Source organism: Oryctolagus cuniculus, chromosome 5, assembly GCF_964237555.1.
Source record: "Oryctolagus cuniculus chromosome 5, mOryCun1.1, whole genome shotgun sequence".
NCBI classification, from domain to species: Eukaryota; Metazoa; Chordata; class Mammalia; order Lagomorpha; family Leporidae; genus Oryctolagus; species Oryctolagus cuniculus.
In genome coordinates this window covers 152,870,868-152,897,189 of record NC_091436.1, presented here as the reverse complement: position 1 = coordinate 152,897,189, position 26,322 = coordinate 152,870,868, and the positions used below count along the sequence as shown (strand labels likewise).

Below are 26,322 nucleotides of genomic sequence, written 5' to 3'. Positions count from 1 at the left end.
CCTCACATTTTGTCATCCTAATTAAGAGTTGCTAAGACTGGTATTTGAATCCAAAATACACTACTGGCAACTTTCAAGGGCACAAGATCATCACCAGTTAAAACGCTTATTCAGCATTAGAACTAGCCTCAATTTCCCCAAACTCTACTTCCATTCAAGCCCATTTGCAGAAGCTGCTCACCATCCCACTGGGCATGATTCTAGGAGCGAGGAGGAGGAGCGGGTAGCAGGTGCCCCCTTACCTGCTGGGTGGTGCTGGTGACAATGCCCTGCTGTAGGCGGTAGGCCTGCTCCTGAAGGTATTTTCTCGTCTCGTGGTTCCGTAGCAGATAATTTTCTATCTGGAAATCAAGCACACACATGTCTCAAGAACACATTCTGACTCAGCAGAGAGCAACGTTGTGAGTGAGCTGACAGCTGCAGCGATTAAGACCAAAGGCCTAGGATGCACACCCTGCCAGTGCCTTGGTTGACCCCATAATACACACGGGACAGGGAAGGCTGCTATCACCGGGATTTCATTCAGGTAACTGGGGTAATTTTTATGTGACTCTGTGCTTGACCAAAAAAAAAAAAAAGGCAGCTTTAATTGACTGTGGGCTTTGAGACTCACCTAGTGATTTCTAGCACAAATTTCAACTCTCCTCTCATAAATGTTCAACTCCCAAACAAATCGGCAGTGAAATAAATATCCCTAATACCATAGGATCCACAGTACTCAGGATATTCTTTATTTTACGGAGAAATGAGAGAGACAGGAAGTAGCCACACCATTCAAAGGATACAGGCTGCTACAACTCAAAGAAACGGTCACAAAACAGCATCGATTTCAGTAAAATTACAGTAAGAAAAAGGGTTTCCACAGAAAATGAGACATCTTAAATTTGTTTAATCTGTATTTTTACACAAATCTTCTGTGAAAACTCAAATGCACACATGGTAACCAGATTGAAATTAAGCACTGAGGAGAACAATATGCAATGGGTATATGTTAAATAAAAATGCAGGATTAACTATTGGGAATAATGGACAGTTCTTTTAAAGGATGTTTTGAAGTAGATAAATGTATCAGCTATTTATTGTTACTATTTATATTTATATTTACTAAATATATTTACATACACTTATATATATTTACTATATACATATATATTTATATTTATGATATTTAGCTATTTATTTGTGTTTCATTGTTTAAGAATACCACATAATCATCTGACTCGCAGCTTCCCTGGCTAAGAGTTTCTAAAAACTGTGACGTCCTTAGTATTGCTACATTTTCATTTTCATTTTTCATATGCTGAAATGATGACTACTGAATAGAAATCAGGAACAATTAAAATAGCGACTATAATTAGAATCATCCCTGGAAACTATTGAGTGGAATAAAATGTGCCTTTCTACTAAACATAAATGAGAAATTTATAAAAATGCAAAGATCCCTGAAATGAAATGTCATGCAAATGACACATTAATGCCTTGACATTGTATCACATTAACTCTCTCTGCTGCTTCCCAAGAAGTCATTTCTTTCCAAGGTGACATTACCATCAGCCCAAGACGCTTTGCAAGAAAGATTCTGAAATGTGAAAGCACACATGACCACCCAGCTTCGGGTTCTTCTGCTTTGCTGTTTGTCTTCTGCTTCTCGCTAGGAGCAGGCCAGGACCCAGTCTGAGAGGTTCATCCCACACACGTGTGCTGCACCCACGGCTGCCCACAGGTTTCCAGGAAGACCATTGGTAATTCATGGACTCATCCAGGAAGTGGTTTAGAAATACAGTATTCAACTTTTCTTTCCAGAAACCAGTTCAACAGGAAGGAAGGGTAATAGTTTTTCTTTTTTAAATATTTATTTTATTTATTTGCACTCAATCTTAGCCAAAAGGCCGAGAAGCAATTTTATTTATTTGAAATGCAGAGTTACAGAGAGAGAGGGAGAGATGGAAAGACAGAGTGAGAGGTGAGAGAGAGAGGGAGAGAGGGAGAGAGGGAGAAAGGGAGAGAGGGGGAGAGGGGGAGAGGGGGAGGGGGAGAGGGAGAGAGGGAGAGAGGGGGAGAGGGGGAGAGGGGGAGAGGGAGAGAACCTTCCATCCACTGGTTCACTCCCTCAACAGTCATAAGTGCTGGGACTGGACTGCCAAAGCCAGGTGCCTGGAACTCCACCTGAGTCTCCCACATGGGTGGGAGGGCCCAAGGCCATCTTCCACTGCATTCCTAGGTGCATTAGCAGGGAGCTGACTCAGAAGTGGAGCAGCCGGGACTTGAATTGGTACCCATATAAATGCCAGCATCATAGGCAGCAGCTTAGCTCACAAAGCTACAACTTAGCCCTCCAACGCATTTTTTTTTTAATGTTACTTATGTATTAGAAAAGCTGAGTGAGAGAGTGAGAGAGTGAGAGAGCTAGAAAGCGAGAGAGCAAGAGAGCAAGGAAGAAAGAGGAACATCTTAATATCTTCCAGCCACTGCTTCACTCTCCAGATGCCTGCACCTGCAGGGGCTGGGTCAGGCCAAGGCCAGAAGCCAAGAATCCCCCTGGGTCTCTCATGTGGCTGGCAGGGACTCAGGTACTGGATTCACCATCTGCTGCCTTGCAGCTGGGTCAGACGCAGACAAGGCCTCACACCCAAGCATTCAAAATGGGATGCAAGCAACTGTGCCACCACACCCACCTCACTAATTAAGCATTTTATATGACTGCATTGTTCTTCTATTATATTTTTTTTTAAATTTTAGTGGCAGTCCTATTATTTGCAACATACAGATCCAGCTAGTCCAAGTCCACTTTCAAATAACGTGATAACATTTCATGAGAAGTCTTATAACAACATAGTTTTCCTTAAATATCTGCAGGGAATTGGTTCTAGGATTCCTGTAGATACCAAAATCCACAGAGGTTTAAGTCTGCTAGATAAAATAGTATAGTGTTTTCCTATAACCTATGTGTATCTTCCTGTACACTTTAAATCATCCCTAGATTACTTACAATTCCTAATACAATGTCTACACATCACTTCACTCACATGCATTCAGCTTAGTATTTGGTGTGTTAATTCCAACTTTTGTTTTTTTTGGAACTTTCTCCCCCTAGAGTATTTTCAATCACCAGTGGGTTGGACCCACGGGTGTGGAGGCCACAGATAGAGTGGACCAATTTTATTGCCGATTCCCCCACCCAGCCCTAGTCAACTTGCTGGCACTGCTTTCGCTTGTCCATGTACTATAACCATGCCAGATGCTGCTGTTGTTATTACTGTGAAGAAACAGTCATCACTCAGATCAAGTCACAATAAGACAAATGGGATTTCATTTTATCTCATTCATCCCCTCTCTGATACTCTCCTTCTCTTTACGGAGATCTGAGTTAATGACTTACATCATCTTCCTTGTCTCTGAAGAGCTGCTTCTAACATTTCTTGCAACACCGATCTACAGTCAACACATTCCCACTGCTTTTGCTCCTCTTAGGAAGTCTGGTTTTTTTTTTTTTTGGACAGGCAGAGTGGACAGTGAGAGACAGACAGAGAGAAAGGTCTTCCTTTACTGTTGGTTCACCCTCCAATGGCCGCTGCGGCCGGCACACTGCGCTGATCCGAAGCCAGGAGCCAGGTTCTTCTCCTGGTCTCCCATGCGGGTGCAGGGCCCAAGGACTTGGGCCATCCTCCACTGCACTCCCGGGCCACAGCAGAGAGCTGGCCTGGAAGAGGAACAACTGGGACAGAATCCGGCCCCGACCAGGACTAGAACCTGGTGTGCCGGCGCCGCAAGGTGGAGGATTAGCCTAGTGAGCCGCGGCGCTGGCCAGGAAGTCTCTATTATTCTGCAGTTTTCACTAGATAGGGGATTTGAGGTTGCTGAGTTTTTTCGGTCTACACTTAGAGCATTTTACTCCACCACCTTCTTAATTACGTCGTCTCCAGTGAGAAGTATGATGTAACTCCTACACTTGCTTCTCAATACGGCAGGAGATACCTCCCTCTCTGAGTTCTTTAAGATTTTCCCTCTGCTGTGGGTTCCTGTGGTTTGAATACGATATGCCTACACACAGATGCTGGGGGAGGCATTGCTGACCCTGCTTGGTGTTCCCCAAGTTTTCTGGATCTGTGGTTTGGTATCTGTTAAAATTATGATTTCACATGTTTCTTCCGTTGCTTCCCCTCTGTCTTCTCCCCCTGGCATGCCTATTACATGCATGTGTCACATTTACAGTTCTGGGATTTGGTTGATGTTTAGCCCCATTCTCTTTTTCTCTTTTCATTTCAGTTCAGGAAGTTACTATTGATGAAACGTGCCTGAGCTGTATCAAAAGCATTCAACATTTCTGTTTGAAAAACAATTTGTATCTCTAGCATTTGCGTTTTCTTTTTCCTTGGAGTTTCTACCTCTCTGCGTACACTGTCCATCCATCTTTGTATGCTGCCTTCCTACATTACAGCTTTAATATGATAACCATAGTTCTTTTGTTTCCTGTGCGAATACCCCAAAATCTGGGCGATGCCTGAGTCTAGGTCTCAGTCTTCTTTTGTTTCTATGCACAGTGTTTTGTCTTGCCATTTAGTATGCCTTGTAATTTTTTGTTGAAAGCCAGATAAGCTGTATCTGGTAACAGGGAAGTGAGGCCATCAGGCTGTCATTGTGAGGCTCTGTGTTAATGTGGATGGGAGCTGGGCTGTGTGGAAGTGCGACAGCTCTATGTGCCAGAAGCTTCCATTTCTGCTAGTGTCCTTGCTTGTGTCTCCTCTGTTGTTTGAAGGCTTGGGAGTCTGTCTTACAGCGTGCTTGTTAGTGTCTGTGCCGTGGGGGAGAGGCTGGGGAAGGGGACACATTCTATAATCTTACTCTTGCACTGAGGGAATATTTAGTCGTCCCGAGTCCTGGGCTGTGCCGTACCATTTTTTAACCCCTCCCCTCGGTGGGACAGGAGGCCTAGAGGGGGTTGTCTAACCGCACCTCCCCCAGGTAGAAGAAAGCTCTGGAAAAGGTGCACCAGGCCAAGTCAGCAGCTCTGCCTCTGATCCGGCTCCCTGCTAATGCACCCAGGGAAGTGGCAGGAAGTGGCCCTCATGCTTGGGGCCCTGCACCCACGTGGGAGACTTCGATGGAGTCCCAGGCTCCTGGCTTCGGGCTGGTCATTGCAGTCATTTGAGAAGTGAACCAACACATGGAAAATCTCTTTCTCTGTCTCTGTCTCTGTCTCTCTCTCTGTAACTCTATCAAATAAATAAATCCTTAAAAAAAAGAAAAAAAAAAAGGTCAGGAATAGCATTTTCCCCCAGAACGCAGGTCTTTGTCATAGAGAACAGGTTGCTCAGGGTGTATTTCAGAGCCCTCATCCCGCCCTCCCCCTGCCAGCAGCATGAGGGAGCGTGGGGGGGGGGGAGGGGGGTTCTGCGATCTTTACTGAGTAACCCACTGGGGACTCTGGAAGGGCAACCGATGCAGGGCTGGGTCTCCCTCGGGATGCACCCTTGGGAACTTTCTCGGCTCTTTGGCTCCCCCACAGTGAACCTCCAGAAAGGCATCAGCTGCAGTTCCAGCGTGCCACGAGCCAGGAGCAGCAGGGTTCTGGGCGGGATGGGTGACTCTGCTGCCACTCCCTGTGGGTCTCTCCATCTGCCTGCGTCTCCAGTCGTCAGGGCACCAGCTGTCCTTGTGACCCCTCTTCGAAGAAAAATGGCCGCTTTTCCATTTGTTTGCATTTTTCTCTTTTTAAAAGATTTTATTTATTTATTTGAGAGGTAGAGTTACAGAGAGGGAGAGACCAAGAGAAAGGTCTTCCATCTGCTGGTTCACTCTCCAAATGGCTACAGAGCTGGGTCAATCCGAAGCCAAGAGCCAGGAGCTTCTTCCAGGTCTCCCACAAGGGTGCAGAGGCCTAAGCACTTGGGCCATCTTCTACTGCCTTCCCAGGCCATAGCAGAGAGCTGGGTTGGAAGAGGAGCAGCCAGAGCATGAACCAGCACCTATATGGGATGATGGCACTGCAGGTGGAGGCTTAGCCTACCACGCCACAGCGTCAGACCCATTTTTTTCTTGTTGTTTATGGCAATGACGACTCTCCAACTCTTTAGATGTAAAAACTGCAAGTACAAAGCAGGTTTCTCTAGAGTTTGTCCTCTGTGCTAAGCTGGGTAACACCCACACAGGAATACAAAGATCCCTAACACTGGTGCCTTATTTGTCACAGACACCACTCTGTTTGCTCCTCAGAGTCTCTCAGGCCCACCACTGAGCTTCCCTGCCCTCCAGCTTCCTTGCCTGCAAAGTGGAAATGGAAGACAATCTATCTCATTTGCTCCTGTTTTTCTAATTTTTATTTTTATTTATTTAAAAGGGAAAGAGACACAGAGAGAGAGGTAGTCCATCCACTAGTTCACTTCCCAATTTCCTACAAAAGCGAGGGCTGGGCCATGCCTAGCCAGGAGCCCAGAACTCAATCCAGGTTTCCCAGGTGGGCAGCAGGGATCCGAGCACTTGAGCCATCAGCGGTTGCCCACCAGTGTGCCTGAGCAGGAAGCTGGGATGGGAAGGGGAGCCAGGACTTAAATCTGCGTACTTCTCCCCAGGCTGCAGATATCCACAACGGTGTCTTAACCTCTGCACCAAACACCCACCCCTCACTGGCTTATTTTTAAAGATGACATGAGCATTTCACATAGTGCCAAGGAGCAGGTACTTGTCCCAGCAGTTCAACTGCCAGCTAAGCCGCATGTCCACATGCCGTATCTGCCTTCCTGGGGCTTGACTCTTGCCTCTGCTTCTGATTCCTGCTCCCTGCTAATGCCCACCCTGGGAATAGTAAGTAATGGTTCTACTACTCAGGTCTCTGCATCCACATGGGAAACCTGGATTGAGTTCAAGGTTACTGGCTTGCTTGTGCACATGCATGCTTTCTCTCTATCTATATTTTATATACATTTATATATAAACATAAGCATATATTATTTCAATTTAAATATATATTTCAAATGTATTTATTTCAAATAAATACATACATGTATTTCAAATAAATAAAACTAATTAAAACCAAAATTAGAACAGCACCAGGCACTCAATAAGAAATATATACTACATGCCAGTGAAACCAATTTTTGTTGCCAAGCTTCAGTTTTCTTATTTGTAAAGATTAAAAATTTAAAGTCCATAAAAAATCAAGTAATTCATGAATACTTCCATAGCTGAGAAGTATTTGAGGTCAGACCTTCTGAATCCAAATCGTGGATGGTTTCTTTACCACTCAGAGCTCCCCCTGCCCCCTGCCGCCACCTGCCTTCTTAGTCCTGCTTATTTAACAAATGCCCAAGAAGTGTCCAAGGCACTGTACTAGCTGTGGGGAATAAAAAAGATGATGAACGCATAGGCTCTGCCTTCCAGGAGCCCAGGAGTTCACAGTCCATTTAGAAAAAAAAAAAAAAAACTCTGGAGGCAGATCACTTAAAACGACATCCCAAGGCCAACGCCAGAAGCATAGGAAATCTGGAGACCACACACCTCGAGCAGGAAAGGTGCTCAGAGACATCTTCTGGAGGAGCGGAGGCTTGAGGGTAACCTCAGCGGACGTGCACAGTCGTGGGGAACGCTGGAGCCGTGCCCAGAGCACAGCAGTCCTCAGACTGCAACCAGCAGTAAAGCTGGTACAATCGGCATGCCAGGTCCTAGCTGGGTTTCTGAGGCGCAAGACTTTGCACTTTGTAAAGTAAGATTTATTTATCTATTTGAAAGGCACAGTGTGAGAGAGAGGAGGAGACAGAGAGGGAGAGGGGGAGAGAGAGCGCTCTTTCATTGGCTGGTTTACTCCTGAAATAGCAGCAACAGTCAGAGCTCAGCCAGGAATTTCATTCAGGCCTCGGGGATGGCAGAGCCCCAGCACTGAGCCATCACCCACTGCCTTCCCAGGTGGAGTCGCAGGAAGCTGGAATGGGAGCAGAGCAGCCAGGACTCCAACAGGTGCTCCGATATGGGATGCAGTGTTGCAGGTGGTGGCTTAACCGGCTGTGCCACAACGCCAGCCCCTCAAGAATTTTGATTTTTAATTAATTCAATGAAGTAGGACAAAATGACAAGAAATTGTTGGTAAAGGTGAAGTGGGAGGGAGACAAAAGGTAAATTTGATAGAGCTTTTAACTGTGATATAGCAGGTAAAGCAGCTGCCTTCAACCCCCACATCCCACACCAGTGCCGATTCCTGTCCCAGCTGCTCCACATCCAGTCCAGCTCCCTGCTAATGGCCTGGGAAAAGCAGCGGAAGATGGCCCAAGTGCTTGGGCCCCTGCCACCCATTTGGGAGACCTGGAAGAAGCTCCTGGCTCTAACCTGGCCCAGACCCAGCTAATGTGGCCATCTGAAGAGTGAACCTGTAGATGGAAGATTCTCTCTCTCTCTCTCTCTCTGCAACTCTGACTTCCAAATAAATTAAGTAAATAAATAAATAAATACATGAGAGAGAGAAACTAGGCTTCATTTATTCTGAAGCCTCTGGGAAGGAATGGACTGAAGATTTTAGTCTGCTCAGATTGACCACACAATTTGATGGCTTTTTTTCTTACAACATGAAAAACAGACAAGAAGCAGCAAGTGTGGCCATCATTCTGGGGCAGGATGACAGGCCTAAGACAAGGTATGTGCGGCAGGAACATAAGGAAGGAACACAAGTCTCACAGAGATACTCACGCTAGAGACTTGGCATCTGCTAAGACACAGGAGAGCAGAAGACAGGCTCTGGGGAGTGGTATCACCGCGGACAGGGAACAGACGGGGGTGGAGAAGATTTCAAAGATTCCTCCCATCCCACCCCCCCAAAAAAACACCATAAAGATGGGAAAGGCAGGGCCTGTGCTGTGGCGCAGCGGGTTAAAGCCCCAGCCTGAAGCACCGGCATCCCATATGGGTGCCGGTTCTAGTCCCAGCTGCTCCACTTCCAATCCAGCTCTCTGCTATGGCCTGGGATAGCAGTGGAAGATGGCCCAAGTCCCTGGGCCCCTGCATCCATGTGGGAGACCTGGAAGAAGCTCCTGGCTCCTGGCTTCGGATCGGCGCAGCTCCAGCTGCTGCGGCCATCTGGGGAGTGAACCAGCGGATGGAAGACCTCTCTCTCTGTAACTCTTTCAAATAAATAAAATAAATCTTAAAAAAAAAAAAAAAAAAAAAAAAAAAGATGGGAAAGACATCTCTGGATGGGAAATATTTAAGCAGAGCTAAAATGGAAACTGAAAGAGGAAGAGAAAGGAGAGCAAAGAATGACCCAGAGGACAAGTCCCCAGCACGGGGAGGATGCTGAGGTCAGAAACAACACTGGGCCCCCATCATCCCCTGAGCTGGCCAGAGAGGAGGTGGGAGCAGTTCTGGACTTAGAGACACCAACAGACGGTGACGGATGCGCCCTGATCTACGGCACCGATGGGGACGGGGCAGGCAAGGTTCTACCTGCTGAGTAGGAAGAGGAGGGAGGCTGTGCAGAGGACGCCTCCCTCGCACACACGCTCCAAGGGACAAGGGGAGGTGATCTGTGCTTAGCTGTGGAAATTCATGCACGAATATCACTTTATTCTGTGTAAAGTTCACAAACCCGGTCTTGCCCATTTGATTCTTGCCTGTTCAGCATTAAGCCAGTCATGAGCACAAGGATTTAAAAAAAAAAGCTCTGCAAAGCACCAAGGTTCTGTTCTCCTGTTAGCGTCATTACTGTTATCCCAATGTGAACTGTTCGCCAGTACCTTCTGCAGAGCTTCTTCTGTCTTTTCAGGGTTTGCTTTCAGGGCTTGAGAAGCGTCGCACATGGGGATGGGCATAAACCTCAGTGTGTAGTTCCTAGAGATGGGGAAACAGCAACACAGTAACACTCAGTTAACCACAACTTCCTGCTACCTGAATTCAACACCCTTTCCTAAGATCCAAAAACAGAGCTGTTAAGAGTATCTTGGAAAATTCTAAATCTTAAGCTCCTAGATCACATGTACAATGCGTGCAACTTCATTCATCCAAACTGTCTTACCCAAGTGCCCCAACTTGAAGGATGATGCAGTTTTGTGGTTTTATAATTTTGCTTTCAATTTTGAAACACATCAAGGACAGAATTTTCGTACTGCGATTGGAAACAGGGACCAAGAGAAAGTTTTTTTTCTTTTTTAAAGCATCATCTTGCTACCTGAGTTTTTGAATCCAACAGATTCGAATGGTGATCACTGGGTTCACTCTAGTGATAGCCAGAACGAAATAAAGCAGAATAAAATAAATAAATGAATAAATAGCTTGTGAGACCAAGCCATTAGCAACCATAAAAATACTCTGCTCATTTCTGGACTCTTTTAATAAAGAAATCAAACACAAGAGATGGCCACTGCAGGTCCTTTTAGTCTACACTCAAAATCCACCCAAGTTCAGCAGGCTCCAGAAACCCAGTGCAGCAACTGTGGGATGCTGTGTCTACATATCAGCTCGTTGCTATTAGGCCAGCTGGGCACAAGAGCACAAGCGTAAGTGACTTCTATGTGAAGAAAACATAACCATCAATGTGGACTCCAGCCTTTGAGATCTGAACCCTGCCACAACTTCCCATGTACCCGGTCCCTGCTCCCAACCCACACTGCCTGGCACTGGAGAAGTCTTCTCACTCCTGCATAAGATACCTCTCTCCATTTCTTCACCTTAGCACTGAGAGATGGAGTGGCGGCTGGGGCATTCTCCTGACTACGCAGTCAGCTCCTTGCTCAGGCCCCTAAGCTATGAACAGCACACAGTGGGAGTCTCACCAAGACTTCCGCTAACTTCTACTAGAACAGTAAACAACAGATTCCTAAACAACGTATACTAATAAAACAGCCACCTGAATAATATTAGAAATCTAGATGGGAATTAACCATGAAAACACATTCCAAGGAAAGGCTGTTGCTTTGATAACTCAAAATTTTATCTGAGATTTGTTTCAGCAAAATTGTGTTTAAGAGGAGCCAGCCAAATGAATTTAGGAGTTAATGTCTTTTTTATAGGCTTGAAGATTTTCCTTTCTCGTGCAATTTTTACCATGTTACAGTTCTGCACCAAACAGAAGTGTTGGCATTGTGGGGCACAGCTCCACGTGATACAGCAGTGCTACGGGCAACCTGGGCATGTCGGGGTTGGGGGCGTGTGCTCTGGGCTTCTCTTAAATGCTAGCCTGGGCTGGAAGTCTGTAACAACACTGGGGTGGCAACTGAGTACTGGCACCAAATGCAGTGTATGTAGATACACACCCCACGCAAGGGTACTGTGGTGACAAAGGAGGAGTCATGGGTGGTTCTGCAGCCAGCAGGCCCTGGGGGGAGGCAGCCATTGGGGCTCAGTGGCAGAAACTACCCTCCTGTAGTTAGCAACAGCCTGGCTTCAGGGGAGATGAGGCTGAGCCCTTGTGATTCGGGGGAGGCGGCAACTTTAACCTCCTGGCTAAAGGAGAACCATGGGATTTAGAATTAGAAGGCGCTTAGAGATCATCTTCCCTATTCCCCTCACTTCATGAAGGAATTAGCCAGAGAGGTAAATGCTTTGATCAGGATTGCAGGCTGTTGGTGACAGCGCTGGAGACTGGACGGAGGGCTCCTAACGGCTGGCGTAGGGTGGTGCGCACAGCACTCTGTTGGGATTAGAGCCTCTCCCTTGGAGTCCCACATACGGAAGCAAATTTGAGAAAACACAAAGTAACCAGCACTTCCCTCCCTCCCTCCTAGGAAAACAGCTTCTAAGCTATTGGTCCCCATTTCCCACCTGCAACTCATGGCTTCATGGATGATGCTAAAAACCTGCTCCAATCCTCTCTGACTTTACAATGCACTATGAGGACTGAAAAGCCCCAGAAGAACCAGATTTCCAATATTATTATCAGTCATGTCTAATATTATGTTCTCATTTGGTTTACTGGGAAAGTGAACTTGACAATAAATAGTAATTGCTGGTTTCCCTGCTGAGGTAATGAAGAGTCTTTTACAACAAGGAGACAAGTTAGCCCTGGGCTCATGGAGCATGAGCCTCCCAGCCTCCCTGTGTTTTTCTGGACGTCAGCTTTCTTCTCATTAAAGGACTCAGAGTTGGCACCATAGGCAAAAGGGCAAGACCCATCAGAACTGACTGCGCAACCACAAAGGGAGAGGAAATGAGACAATCATCACGCGGCCCCTCCCCTCTGATCTCATCTGATCATCAGGACAGCGTGGTGTCTTCTGCAAACCAGGCACCTCTGCCCTCATTTACACATGAAGAAACTCACACCAGGAGAAAGCCCAGGCTTCCAGGGCTGGTGAGCAGCCAACCGAACTTGGACCCAAATCTCCCCAGTCTGCTGGGGCCTCAACTGCCCTACAGGCAACACAGACATCAATGGTGCTTTTGTGTGTTCTCAGGAAAAAGTCCTGCTGAATACTTACTTTTCCATAGCAACAGCTATATCTTGAAAGCCTTGTGCACTGATGTTGTTCTTGTCCCAGATGACAGTCCTGTTTCAGACCAAAACACAGACGTGATCAGATGCCCAGGAATGGAGAAGGGACTCCCTCGCTGAACACGAACCTCTCTCAGGCAGCCTGGTTTCGGCCCAACGGCATCACGTGGGCAAAGAATAACTGCTCCTCTTTGCTTCCGATAGAACCACGATGAGCATTTCTCCCCCATTACAATCTTCACACACTTTAACACATTTGCCACTCGAGGAAAACCCACAGTTAATACCGAGAGCGAACATGAGCTTGCCATTGTGTGAGCTCTCATTTCACTCGCCAGAAATCCCCTACACCTGCATCCCGATCCTCGCCCACTAGCAATCTTGTACTCTGCCTATCATGAAGCTGCTTACAAACTCTGAACTGTCCCCTACCCTACACAAGCAGTTTAAGGGGCTGAAGACTTTTTCTATTCTGAAGAGCTCTCAGAACTGTTTAAAAATATTTATTCATTCACTCATTTGGAAGGCAGAGATGGAGGGAGGGAGGGAGGGGGGAAAGCTGGGTCACTCTCCCAAAGGATCACAATGGCCCAGGCTGGCCCAGGGCAAAGCCAGGAGCCTGGAACTCCATTCCTGGTCTCCCACGCGAGTGGCAGGAGCCCAAGCACTCAGACCATCTTCTACTGCTCTCAGGGAATTGGACTGGAGCAGCTGGGATCCAGCTGGGGCTCGGATATGGGAATGCCAGCACTGCAAGTGGTCGCTTTACCCACTGTGCCACAAGGCCAGCCCCTCACTTTCCTGCCAAGGTCTGATAACTGTCCCAGGATCGCTGCTCACTCTGCGGCAAAACCTCAGTCACTCTAACTAGGAGGTGATTTACTTCCTGACCCCCACACCTAGGGGAGGAGAAGAGAATCCCGTCACCTCCACAATCTGTGTATTTCAGAGGCAGGAGTCACCCATCATCCAGACACAGCAAGTGGTTTCCACCAGTGTGGATGATCCCACAATGGGGTGACCTTAAGGAAAGCCACACCTGGAAACAGCATGAATGAACACTGCTGAACAGAAGAGCTGGCACCTATATAAACCCACCATAAGGACATCTAGTCAACAACGAGCCAGGGACACAGCAGCGGCCCGGAACCCTGCACCACCTGACGACATCCTAGCCGTTTGCCCAAGTGCACTCCATGACACTTGCACAATGAGGAAGTGGCTGAACAACCGACGTATTGCTTGGACACTGTTCATTAAGGGATCCAAGATGGCAAAGGACAGCAGGCCGCCTGCCTCCCACTGTCCACTCTGCTCATTCAGTGTTGTCGGCAAGGCCCTCCTTGAGAGCTCACACCTGGGTCAGCTTCCAAGGGTAAGGCTGGGCCTCACAATGGAAATACTTAAGACAAGGGTTTGAGGGAATCAATGAGTCAATCTGAGAACACTCCAGTATTCCAACCAAAGACCTGAACCTGTTGCCTCTTCTTCCCAGCCGGCCTCAGGGAAGGCCAAGTGCCCCTGGGCAGTCGCTCCCTAACACGGGCTGTTCAGAATCTCCTCCACACCTTCCTCCTCAGGACCATCAGCTCTCCAGGGCTGGGGCGGGATCTGCCTACCTGAGCTTGGTGTTGATCTGCAGGGCTTTCGCCAGCATCTTCGCCCCCATGTCTCCCATTGCATTCCCACTGATGTCCACTTTGGTCAGGGAGGTGTTGCTGCCCAGGGCATTGATGACAATGCTGACCTCGGTCTTGAGTTTCGAGTCGGCCAAGGACAAGGACTGCAGAGGCTGTGGAGCAGACCAGACGCAGCCCTCAGCAGTGTTCCCAGAGCAACAAGCACTCTCCACTTGCTGGAGAATCAGGGGGACGTCGTCTCGGCAGAGTCTGATTTTAGAACTTTTACCTAAAGACACGGGTGGATGCAACCTGAAGGTTGTACTTATGAACCTTTGGAGTCAAACTTGGAGACCTTGGGTTTTAACGCTGAATAGCTACTGATTCTTTCCAAAGAGAAGCCAGGAACGGCATGTAGGTGGAGGATAGGATGGGGTGAAAATGACACAAAAACCGCTCGGCTTCACTGCGGCTTTGCTCTCCCTTTTCAGCCGTTTTATTTTTATACCAGGTGCAGCGAAACTTTACAATACTAATAGAGATTAAAAGCCCAGATGGAGCCGGCGCCGTGGCTCAATAGGCTAATCCTCCACCTTGCAGCGCTGGCACACCGGGTTCTAGTCCCGGTCGGGGCGCCGGATTCTGTCCCGGTTGCCCCTCTTCCAGGCCAGCTCTCTGCTGTGGCCAGGGAGTGCAGTGGAGGATGGCCCAGGTGCTTGGGCCCTGCACCCCATGGGAGACCAGGAGAAGCACCTGGCTCCTGGCTCCTGCCATCGGATCAGCGCGGTGCGCCGGCTGCAGCGGCGGCCATTGGAGGGTGAACCAACGGCAAAGGAAGACCTTTCTCTCTCTCTGTCTCTCTCTCTCACTGTCCACTCTGCCTGTCAAAAATAAAAAAAAAAAATAAAAAATAAAAATAAAAAAAGCCCAGATGAATCATGGCACATTAACAGACTCATCACTACGCTTCACCACGAGCTCAGTATTTTACATGCACTAATTCACTTCATCCTCCTTAGTCATGAGGACATAGGTGATCCTGGAGTCTCCATTTCTCATCTGAGAAACAGAATGGTGAAGGGATTAGCTTGTTACAGAAGTTTTTGATCTTCACCCCTTTAAGTACTGATAAGAAGATACCTACAAGCAAAGGGAAGAAAAAGTAAAAGATGTGTAATCTTTTTATTTCACTTTAAGCTGTCTGGAGAATCCCGTTTAAGCCAGAGACAGAAATTCACCCAGTCTAGAGGCAGGTGTTGTTTAACCTACAGAGTATCTGACAAAAAAAAAAAAAAATAATAATAATAATAGGACTGCCCACTTTGACGCAGCTCACTTTATTTACTTGTGTTATGTTTCTAGCCCTGTGGATACTGGAGTCTACAGTCCTTGATGTGAGCATAAATGAATGAATGGAATGAGGGAGAACTCCAGCACCTAAACACACGTGACTCCAAAAGTCAGAACTCAGACCTGGGAGGCCTACATAGCTTCTGAGTTGCTTCAAGTGACCAACATGGTCCCAGCCAAACCAAACAATTCTCTGTGCTAGATCTATAAGCAACTCTGACATTACAGGGAGGTGGGAGATAGAAGCAAATTCCAGAGTTATCTATGACCAACCTCCATCTTGGGCCCTGTGTTACTAGGGCTCTCAAGCTAGAGCAGGCTGGTTCATGTGATGGACCCCACACTCAGTCTAGGGTATGTGTGTGTCTGCTCAAGCACTCAACACTGATTCCCAAATCAATATGTGTAACAGGTGCATCTACCACATGGACGTAGGAGATAGGACCCTAAATAATTCAAGGCAACAACTCCCTGTGTCTGCAGGGAGTCCTAGAACCCATCCCCTGTGGATGTTGAGGGATGAACGTATAGGCATCATCTTTATCGTGCAAAACTGACCATGGTTTCCAGAAGTAATACACCTATGGTAAAATCAAAAGGTAACATTGTTATGAAACAGGAGCAAACTTATAAAAGGCAAATGGGCTGCAAAGTGCTAAGGCAATTAAGAGCTCAGCTTTATAAAAAGCCTGCATCTATTTTATTTACTGAGGTTGCTGCAACTTCCTTAACACTTACATTCAGCTAAGTGGACCAACCAACTGAAACCGCTTCAGACTCGGAAACAGTGTTTCAGACAAAACCAAATGCAACCTTGCTTCCACCAAAAGCTATAATCATATCTTTCATCATTTAAACAATCTCTGTTCAACTACTATGAAAATGATATATTGCGATTTCTTCCAGATACTGGAGAACAGCCAGCTCTCCAAGCTAGTGAACACCAATTCCTGTAAGACATTCAAATTCTAAAACACCCCAGTTAACACTTAAAAATAATAGGCAGAGTCATTAACGTGAACAGAAGAGCTTGAACTGCATGCATATTTATAAGGTCATCCCTTCCTGATTTACTGCACTCCCATTTAATGTTGCTATTTGAAGTCTTACTGTTTCTTTTCATAGCTGAACATACTTAATCTGAGAATCTGTCTCCGGGCTACAGACACTCCTGGGAGAGACACATTCCGTTCTCCTGGTTACAACACAGATTTGTGCATAATACTTCAGAACAAGATTCCCTGCCACCTTCCGTCATGGGTTCAGAACTCTGGGTGCAACTGGCTGAAAACTGCTGTCTACAGCAGGTGACACAGGAGGCCACGAGTGTCGAGGTTTGCCACCTGCACGTGCAATGGGCGACGCTGAGTAAAACATCCCGTAAAATGCCAAAGAACAAGCTCTACAAAAGCAAGGTCCGAACATGAAAAGGGATGACTTCGATGTACTCAAAACTCTTATGTTAAAAGAAAAAGTAAGTCCAATTATGCCAGTTATTGGTGGAAGCTTTATAATCATGGGACTCAACTCCTAATCATTTTAAATTTGTTTTGCACATTACTGAGACAGAAGTAGGGGAAAAAACAGAAGATAACTGCTTTCTCCAAAGTGGCTTACTTCAATGACATGAACATGGAAAGCTTTTCATTGTACACCATGACTAGTGATGCACTATTCAAACTTATTAGGTGATAAAATTCACATTTACACGGCAAAGTTGATCACCTCCAAATGTTTCTAAGTATGTATTAAGCACTGAGATCATCTTTAAGAGATTTCTCAAAATTAAAGAAACAGCTTGAAAATTTTTATGAAATTAGAAAATATGTAACTAACAATTATTCTATTTGTAAAATACAAATTTTCCTAAATCATATGCTAAGGAACAAATAGGCTGGGATGAATATTAAGTAAGATTGTGTAACACTAGCTCCCCCATCTTTAAAAAGTGGGCCAATACTGGAAAAATAGAGCCCAAATAAACCCGAGTGACACAAAGTCCAATTAAGAATGTAAAACAAACAGCACAGATTCCGAGAAGGGTAAATTACATTTTAATCATTCTTCTCATTTCAAAAACCCAGCATAAGACTAACAAATATGGGTTTATTAGCAAATGAGGACCAGAGATGTGCCTGCACTCATTACAGTAACGAGTCTCATTTTTAGCACACCTGTCAGAAATTATGTTCACACACAGAGAGGGCAACGGAGCAGAATTTTCTGCTGCCTCCCAGGCCCGGTGCCCCCGACAGGGTTGGCAAGGGCAGTGAGGAAGAATCTGCATCTCCTGCCCTTGGTCCCTTTGCTTTCTCAGAGAAGTTAGCTTGTGGCAGTGAATGAATTTGCTACTGTTTTCTGGAGTGAATTCAGAAGGGAAAATGACATTTGTTTCAAAATACGACATCCTTCACACAACTAGTCTAACAAACCACCTCGATGACTTATGCAAGTAGCTGCAACAAAACAAGAATCGGGTGACTTTTCATGGGAGGACTAAACTGATTTGGATTTTAGAAACCATAAAAACTGCGTGTGGTGACCACATAGGACTTGGAGAAGAAAAGAACAAAACCTTCCAGGGCATCAGTGAAATACAAGTGGCGATCACCAGCGCGAAAGGAAACGGAGTCATGGCACAGCGCCTCTCACTTTGTCCCTACAACCTGCTTGCTTCCTGCTGACACATGTTAAGGGGGAGCAAACAAGACATCACTTGAAATTGAACTTCTTTACCCTGAACTAAGTCTTGGTCAGGAGCAGCTAAAGGGGATGAAAACACGAGAATTACTACAACTCAAGAAGCAATTTAAGATGCCCAGCAACTTCCTCAGTCTCTTGTAGTTAATAAATAAAATTCTCATTAGCAATAGGGTATTTTCTGGCATTATATAAGGTCAGAGAGTCAACTGGTTCATAAAAACCCATGGGTTTGCATTAGTTCATTAGCTTAAGTAGGAAACAGTAAAGCAAATATCAAAGACAAGCCATTATTAAATTTATACTTCTTTTAACCTAGTACTTACAGTCTTTCTTTCATTGGCAACAAGTTGAATAAGCAAATTTTAAAACACATTCTACAATTTTATTTAAACAAAAAATATTTCTTCCAATAAAAGATGACAGTTATCTGAAAGCATTTCACCATTAGTCCAGTAGAAATAATCAATAACAATGCAACCAACAAAGATTTTAGTCAAAAGTGTTGAAAATAATACTCACTGATTCTTCATCTTGAATCATCTGTACTAAGTTGTCCAATACAGGTGTCAGATTTCTAAAGAGATTTTAAAGATGTGGACAGTGGAATCAAATCAAAAGCTTTCAGGAGGCTGGTTATTTTCATCATTGTCATATTAAAAAAATTCAAAACTCTTACTTGGATTTCATATTATTAAAATTTTTGCCTAAGGCCAGGTGTTGTATTGATCTGTTTTTACTGAGCCACACTATCAAGGTAGATAGGTCAGATTCTAGACCTGGAAAGAATCAGAGGAAGCAAAGCATGAGAACACATGTGTATTCAGGAATCCGCCGCTGAGGCACAATCAGGCCACGATGATTGCAACTGGGTGGCTGCCTGCACCAGACTCGGGGGCCCCATTATTCTAATCTGTTTTTTCCAAAGGAACTCTTTGCTGTCTTTTCATGTCCTATTATTTCACAGGGATAAACTCATTCTTTACAAAGACTTATTTAAATCTCTTGTATAATTGGTACCTAAACAGCGTCAGCAGGAATTGGGCATGGACACTGGCCAAAAGCCTCATCCGCGTCCATCACTTTGGGAGAGAAGACTCCAACACACGGTTCACGGGTAGGAAACCACAGCTAAGCCTGTCTAGGCAGACTGAACAGGCTCCTACTAACAAGCCACTATAATCAGCACAAAGGAAGCTAATAAAACAAGCTTCTGAATAAATAAACAAGGGTGCAATCTTTTTATCTCAAGAATGCAAAAGCTTAAGTTTAGATCTTTATCCATGTATTAATGGTATTTTTTAAAAGTTTTTTAACTGAGTATGCAAATATATATAAACCTTGCATATTTGGCCATGGAATCAACTTGGTAAGACTTTGGCATGGATTCACTCTATAAATAAGTTCTATCATTAAATTAACAGGTCTTATTAACCAAGAAATGCAATAATATTTTAAAGTATTGTCTAGATTAGGTTAGATGATTTCCCCTTGCTAATTCACTCCCAACAGTACAGGAATTCTGACTTACCATTGTCAGAGATGTCTAAGCTGGTGATATTGTGGATTTCAGCAATGCAGCCCTCTAAGACCTGAGCACCTCCTGACCTCAGCTAGAGAAACACAAGCAAACACAAAGTAAGAGCTTCACCCTACCAGAAGTGTCAGCAAGAAATTAAAAATCAGAGAGAGAGAAAGGGGTCGCACAATAAGCTTAGCACCAAGGATAAAGTAGAAGCTTATCAACCTTCAGAAAGCTGGCATCAATGGTAAAGAGCAATCACTAGTCCCCGTTGCTGTTTCCTATGCCATGTGATGCAACCTTAAACCCTAAAGTCATCAGAGAAGGAAACAGAGCAGACTCTGCAGACCAGCCCTATTGCAAGCAACACAGTGAACGCCAACCCACAAGAGCTTCATTCTGCTTCTGGAAATTTAACAAATCCCTCTTAGACATGGGAGAGTTGCAGACTTATTTGATCATTACTGACTTTCGGGTATAAACTCTCCCCCCAGGTAGCAGCAAAAGTACCACAGAGATAGTTGAGACTTAACTTTGCACATCAGCCACTGCAGGGAGGCCCCGTCCCCAACCGTCCTCCAGGAGAGGGAGGGAGGCCTCACTGCTACAGAGCAGGTGCTGGCACCAAAGCCGGTCACAAAACCACCTGTGTGAACTCTCTGAGCCACCGAGGAGCTACGTGTTCAATGAGCTGCAAATATTATTACCAGGATTGGTTTCTAGCAAAACTAAGGGTCAATAATAATTCCTATCTCACTTCCTGATCATTTCAAATAGAAAGGCAACCTGGAAACCCAATACTTCTCCTCTGTCCTAGGAAGCCAAAGCACATTCTGCTGTGGTCATAACATCTTTGAGTTTTCCATTCAGCCTCCTGTAAGGCCTCTGGTGGCAATGCAAAGTGACCCAGGCTGAGGCCCTCTGCTTCTTTAAGGAACTATGTAGTGAGGAAAAGGAAAACAAGGAACATGGCCCGTCCTGCATTCATGCAGGAAAACTAACATTTAAATACATTCCTACAGCAACACAAGGGGCCGTCTTACAGGTGTTCAAGTTTTGATGTAAGAATTTAAAGACTCCTCATTGCACTACTCCAGATGCAATATTCTTCTGTGACTTGAACCAAAACAAAGCACGCCGATTCTCCAGCTTTTGTGTGACAGGCAGAATTCCGCATAACTGAAATCGCCCTTCACTCAGGGTGTGTTTTAGCTTGGCTATTCCCCCTCTGTAAGGTGACAGCAGACTGTGCTGTGGCACCTGAGCTGAACTCTGCAGGGGATTGTCCCACTGAGGCAGACTGCTCAGAGAAACTCGCTTCCAACTCAAGTCTGGAGCTACTGCCAGGTGAGAGCGCTGGCCCAGTTCACAATGTGTTTGTGGCCCAGTATCCACATGGGATTGGTTCCAGAACACCGCCATGGATACCAAAATCCAAGGATGCTCAAGTCCCTTATATAGCAAATGGCACAGGATTTGCAAATAACCTACAGGTACCTGATACAATGTAAATGCCACATAAATAGTTGTCATCTTTAGGGAATAATGACAACAGAAAAATCTGTGTATGTCCGGTGCAGACACAACCCATGTCTGGGTTATGTATACAGGGCTCTGTATACAGGTTCTGTATACAGGGAACCCCAGTATACAGAAGGCAGACTGCACTTGGTGTTCTCTTGGGAATGTTCGGCTTTACCAAAATGCCCCACCCAGCCCACCTCATCAGTGCCACCTCTGAGCCTCCATCAGCACCCTTCTACTCAGCGCATGGTCCCAGACTGCTGCCAGCCTTCAAACACTACATTACTGCTCCCAGGCGATTAACCACAGACATTGTGCACAAACACTCACATTCAGAAACCTCAGTTGCATCACTACAAACTAAAGGCTTAAATGTTTTAGGTCTTTCTAAATTTTTCTAACAATTCATTCTTATTATATTGCATAAAAGTATCAGTTTATGATAGCTTGGAAATTTAAAGATCAAATCGACAATAACAAAAACAAAAGACCAAAAAAAAAAAAAAAAAACCCATGACAGTTTTGAGGAACATTATTCCAATCACAGCTTATTGAGAAAGTCAATGTCTAAGTGGCAACGTCAAAGTTAAAGGGAGAACTCACTGAAGCACACACTTCAAAGAAACAATTTGGCTTTCAGAGCATGAAAAACAGAGGATGCTTTTGAGAAGTTAAACATAAGTTCATAAGTGTTTACAATTTCATATTTAGTGACAGTGATTTCTTTGTTGAGAAATAAAATTTTCACAAGAAAATTTCTATCTTCTACCACTGTATCATACAGTTAAAATATTCTATTTGTGGAAATGGAAAATACATGTAACATTTATATGTTCCTTCCTGTTCATTTTATAAATACTCTTTATTAATAATACTTGTAGCATAAACACAAAAAAAAACATTTTTTAGTGCTTAAGTAAATCAAGTATATCAGTATATCCTAATTTATTGATTTCTAAAGTACTTACACAATGGCCAAGCTAAGGAAAGCCCAAGGAGAAAGAAAAAACAGAACACATTATCAGCAGTAAATAGAACAGAAACAGAGAAGAATCTGAAAGCTCAAGTAATATACAATACAAAAAAAAGCAAAGAGTCAAGAAAGGCATTTATTACTCAAATTAGCTCCCAGAACAAAAATAAAAAACTGAAGAATGTTCTTCTGTTAGCAATAACACTCAACTCAATTCATAGCTTAATAGATGCCTAAAATTCTCAAAAAGCTATAGCTTTCCCAAAATAGTAAAAACTTTTCTATTACTGTAAATGAAAATCCTTTTAAATGAATTTGCATAATTAGAGGCTCTATCTGCATGTGTGCATGTAAAACTGGTTTTTAAATTACCCTCATTTGGATCCCACACACTAGCATTATTTAAAAGAAAGCAAGACCAAAGAGAAGTAAATGGGACCGAAGCATTGAACACTTTGAAATGTTATAAATAAAATCATGTTTCTTTCAAGAGAGTAGTATCCTCTCAACCATTTCAGATGCTGCTGATAATTCCAGTGCAGTTATGTTCCCCCAAATTACCTACTTTCCTTCCATAAGGGGTTCTAATTTTAGTTTTTTTAAAAAAAATAACTTGTAACCTGAGAAATTTTCACACATAAAACCAAATAGTATAGGTTTTTTTCTGTAAGGACAGAAAAATGATTAGACAATATCCAGTTCAAAATATCCAGTTATTCTCAGGGTTTGAGGTCAAATGGCAATTCAATCTCTCGAAGGAAGACATCTACAAAGTCATTTCCAAGGTGCAAACAGCTGCGTGCATCACGCTGCATCATATGCATCCTACATGTAAAACACCTGCAGTTCTGCATGCCGTGCCCAGTCTGATGGGAAAGACACAGGTAAGAGTTACAGGATGCTTGCCTCAAAGCCCCTGAACGGAACTGCCTGGAAGGTTCCTATCCACCTGCTACAACGTCCTGCTCATGACAAATGTCAATCCCTAGCATTCTTCAATCTACTCATCATCGATTTCAATGAATTACGTAATGAACCATACAACAACTTCTCCTTAAAAGAACTAACGGCCCCATCCACACTTGCAACTAATCCTCAGCTATAATTAGGCTTTGCTTCTTCTCTGAGGTATCAGATGCTTTTCTTTCCCTGGAAAGGAGACTGAGCCTGGAGAATTCAGTTATAGCATTTACCCACTCTTTGAGATGTGGCTATGAAGAAAGACAATTTTTTCAAACAACCAAAATCCTACATCCACTGCCCTCTTCAGCAGAGAGGTGTGTGAGAAGAATGCAGACTAACACCAATGTCACTAGCACCACCTCAAATGGTTTTTTTTTTTTTTTACAGGCAGAGTGGACAGTGAGAGAGAGACAGCGAGAAAGGTCTTCCTTTGCTGTTGGTTCACCCTCCAATGGCTGCCTCGGCTGGCGCGCTGCGGCCGGCGCACCGCACTGATCCAATGGCAGGAGCCAGGTACTTATCCTGGTCTCCCATGGGGTGTAGGGCCCAAGTACTTGAGCCATCCTCCACTGCACTCCCTGGCCATAGCAGAGAGCTGGCCTGGAAGAGGGGCAACCGGGACAGAATCCGGCGCCCCGACCGGGACTAGAACCCGGTGTGCTGGCGCCGCAAGGCAGAGGATTAGCCTAGTGAGCCGCGGTGCCGGCCTCAAATGGTTTTCAAACTCTTACTTTGGAACCAACCTCGAAGTCACAGCACACACATTTTATTGAATATCTGCACTGACGCTAAGTCTTTAGCTTTGGTGTGTGAATCAGGATCAGCCACAGGCCACAGAGACAGATCTGGTCCTGCAGGGTCAGACTGTTTTGTGTCCAAGAAAGGGGTGACTGGAAGTTAACTACACTGTTCTGGAGAGACACAAAGCAGCTCTACAGGCGATTCTAAAAAACATCTTGGTAAAGACGAAGTAAAGCTTCTGAATAAAAAGTTGTAGAGAGGCAGTACTGAGCTAAGCTATAAATGCTGACGTGCAAAATAAGGATTTCCCGTACGAATTCTCTTCCTGCCAGACAACAGCTCCCACATGTCAGGCAGCATTGTGGTGCTGTATCAGTGTTATTTCCAGAAACTGTCGGTGTGCCCACTTAACACGAGACACACAGAGGCCCATCAGTTGAAAGCAATGGAACTGGCTGAGCGTCCGATGGGGCCTGGATTCCCAGGTGCCTGCCCTTGGCCAAGGCACTCTCCAGTCTCCAACAGCCACTATTTTCTTACGCAAAATAGTTATTGCTTTTGGGGACTGGAAAAATCAAAGGAGGTGATAACCTAATTAACGTGAAATACTTTCAGAAACATTCGATTGTTTTTTGCTTCTGTAAACAGAGCAGGTGCTACACATGTGAGGTTAATTTCTGTATGTATTTATTGCCTTAGCCTCACAGATCGAGAAGCAAATCGAACAAAATTTTAACTCTCCAAATAGTGATGATATCTATAATGTAGATCAGCACTCCCTACTTCATAAATAACCACATGGTGCTTTTTAAAAATAGCAAGGAGAACTCTCCTCTCTCGTTCCTCTCCAGGAGAACATGCAAATACCCTGAGAACAGACTAGCCAGGAGAGACAGCAATGAACAGTAAAAGATCTAGCCCAAGGTGACGCAATCTGCTTCAGGACAGTTATTCTACACTTACTATCCAGACCCTTTAATTACCACTCTAACATTCCTCTCCTCTGCCCTCCCAAAAAACTCAGCCACCATCTAGAAGACGGACGTTTTCCTTTGATGGTCCTTGTAACAAACCGGATTTAAAATCAGTCGCTGGATTTTTCCATTCCAAAAGAAAAAGCAAATCTGAATCAAAAATTCTGCATGGGAGGAATTTCATAGCAAAGTAAGTTTCCCACTTATAAACATAAAAAGACACCCAGCAGCATGGATAGACTGCTGCACAGAAAGCTCCCAGAGGAGGCCCGAGACTCTGAGTGCCCAGGTCTGCCCGCCCCGGCCACTGCAGCCACTGCGGCCATCTGGGGAGTGAACCAGCACACGGAAGCTCTCTCCCTCTAGCTCTCCTTTTCTCTGCAACTCTGACTTTCAGATAAATAAAGCAAATATGAAAAAAAACACACTTCTAGGGGCCGGTGCCGTGGCTCACTTGGTTAATCCTCTGCCTGCAGCACCGTCATCCCATATAGGTACCAGTTCTAGTCCCGGTTGCCCCTCTTCCAGTCCAGCTCTCTGCTGTGGCCCGGGAGTGCAGTGGAGGATGGCCCAAGTGCTTGGGCCCTGCACCCCATGGGAGACCAGGAGGAAGCACCTGGCTCCTGGCTTCAGATCGCTGCAGTGCCGGCCATAGCTGCCATTTGGGGGGTGAACCAACTGAAGGAAGACCTTTCTCTCTGTCTCTCTCACTGTTTGTAACTCTGTCAAATAAATTTTAAAAATAAAAAAAAATAAAACACACTTCTGAAGAACACAAAACTTGGACCTCCTGAAATGTCCGTTGCTAGGGTCCTGCAGAGTCTCCAGCCCCACGTCCCCACGCTGGGACACAAGGCAGTTCACAGACCCATCAGCCTGCTTCCTCCCCAGACAATCACGGTGTCAGGGAGAACTTCCATTCCCCATCACTCTGGGAATTTCAAGAGTCAATTTATCTGGTCTCTGGGGACAGTGAAGTGCTGGATGCGTCATGATTTTGATGGGTAAACGCTGACAGTGTGACCAGTTAGAGAATGGGCAGAAAGGAAACACACAGAGGCGAGATTGGAAACTTCCAGGTTATCAGAAGCCTCTTTGGAAAAGCGCTGCATGAACTGTGCGGCACTGCACAGAGGTGGTGGAGGATTAAGCACGAATACTCAGGGAGGTGATGCTCCGGCAAGGATGCTATCCTAATCCCAGCGCATTTCAGGAGAGGTTTACTGTATCACAAAGAGCAGCAGTTTGAAACCTAGCTAAACTCGGACATCGAGCCCAAGAACAAAATGTGCCAAAACACTACAATGTAGTTTAGAGAAATAATTTTGCGCTTCGCCAATTTTCAAGAGCACCATTATAATGTGTGATTTTGTGAATGCCGTTGGGGTCAGTGTTGTGGTGTAGTGGGTAAAGCCACTGCCTACGACACCTGTAGCCCATATAGGAGCCAGTTCGCATCCTGGCTGCTCCACTTCCGATCCAGCTCTCTGCTAGTAGTCTGGGGAAAACAGCAGAAGACAACCCAAGTGCTTGGGCCCCTGCTACCC

The 26,322-nt window shown here is 45.2% G+C and overlaps 1 protein-coding gene across 9 annotated transcripts in view; it reads right to left on the bottom strand.

Moving 5' to 3' along the window:
• CARMIL1 (capping protein regulator and myosin 1 linker 1) overlaps positions 1-26,322 on the bottom strand; it is a 317,796-nt gene that overhangs the window by 78,071 nt on the left and 213,403 nt on the right. For all 9 annotated transcript variants that reach the window (XM_051855017.2, XM_051855018.2, XM_051855021.2 and 6 more), the window contains 7 exons: positions 19,610-19,691; positions 18,758-18,857; positions 18,601-18,655; positions 14,029-14,201; positions 12,396-12,464; positions 9,717-9,810; positions 243-341 (listed from right to left, as the gene is read on the bottom strand). In XM_051855017.2, the coding sequence (XP_051710977.2) occupies positions 243-341; positions 9,717-9,810; positions 12,396-12,464; positions 14,029-14,201; positions 18,601-18,655; positions 18,758-18,857; positions 19,610-19,691 (672 nt within the window). The remainder of the gene's footprint in view (positions 1-242; positions 342-9,716; positions 9,811-12,395; positions 12,465-14,028; positions 14,202-18,600; positions 18,656-18,757; positions 18,858-19,609; positions 19,692-26,322) is intronic.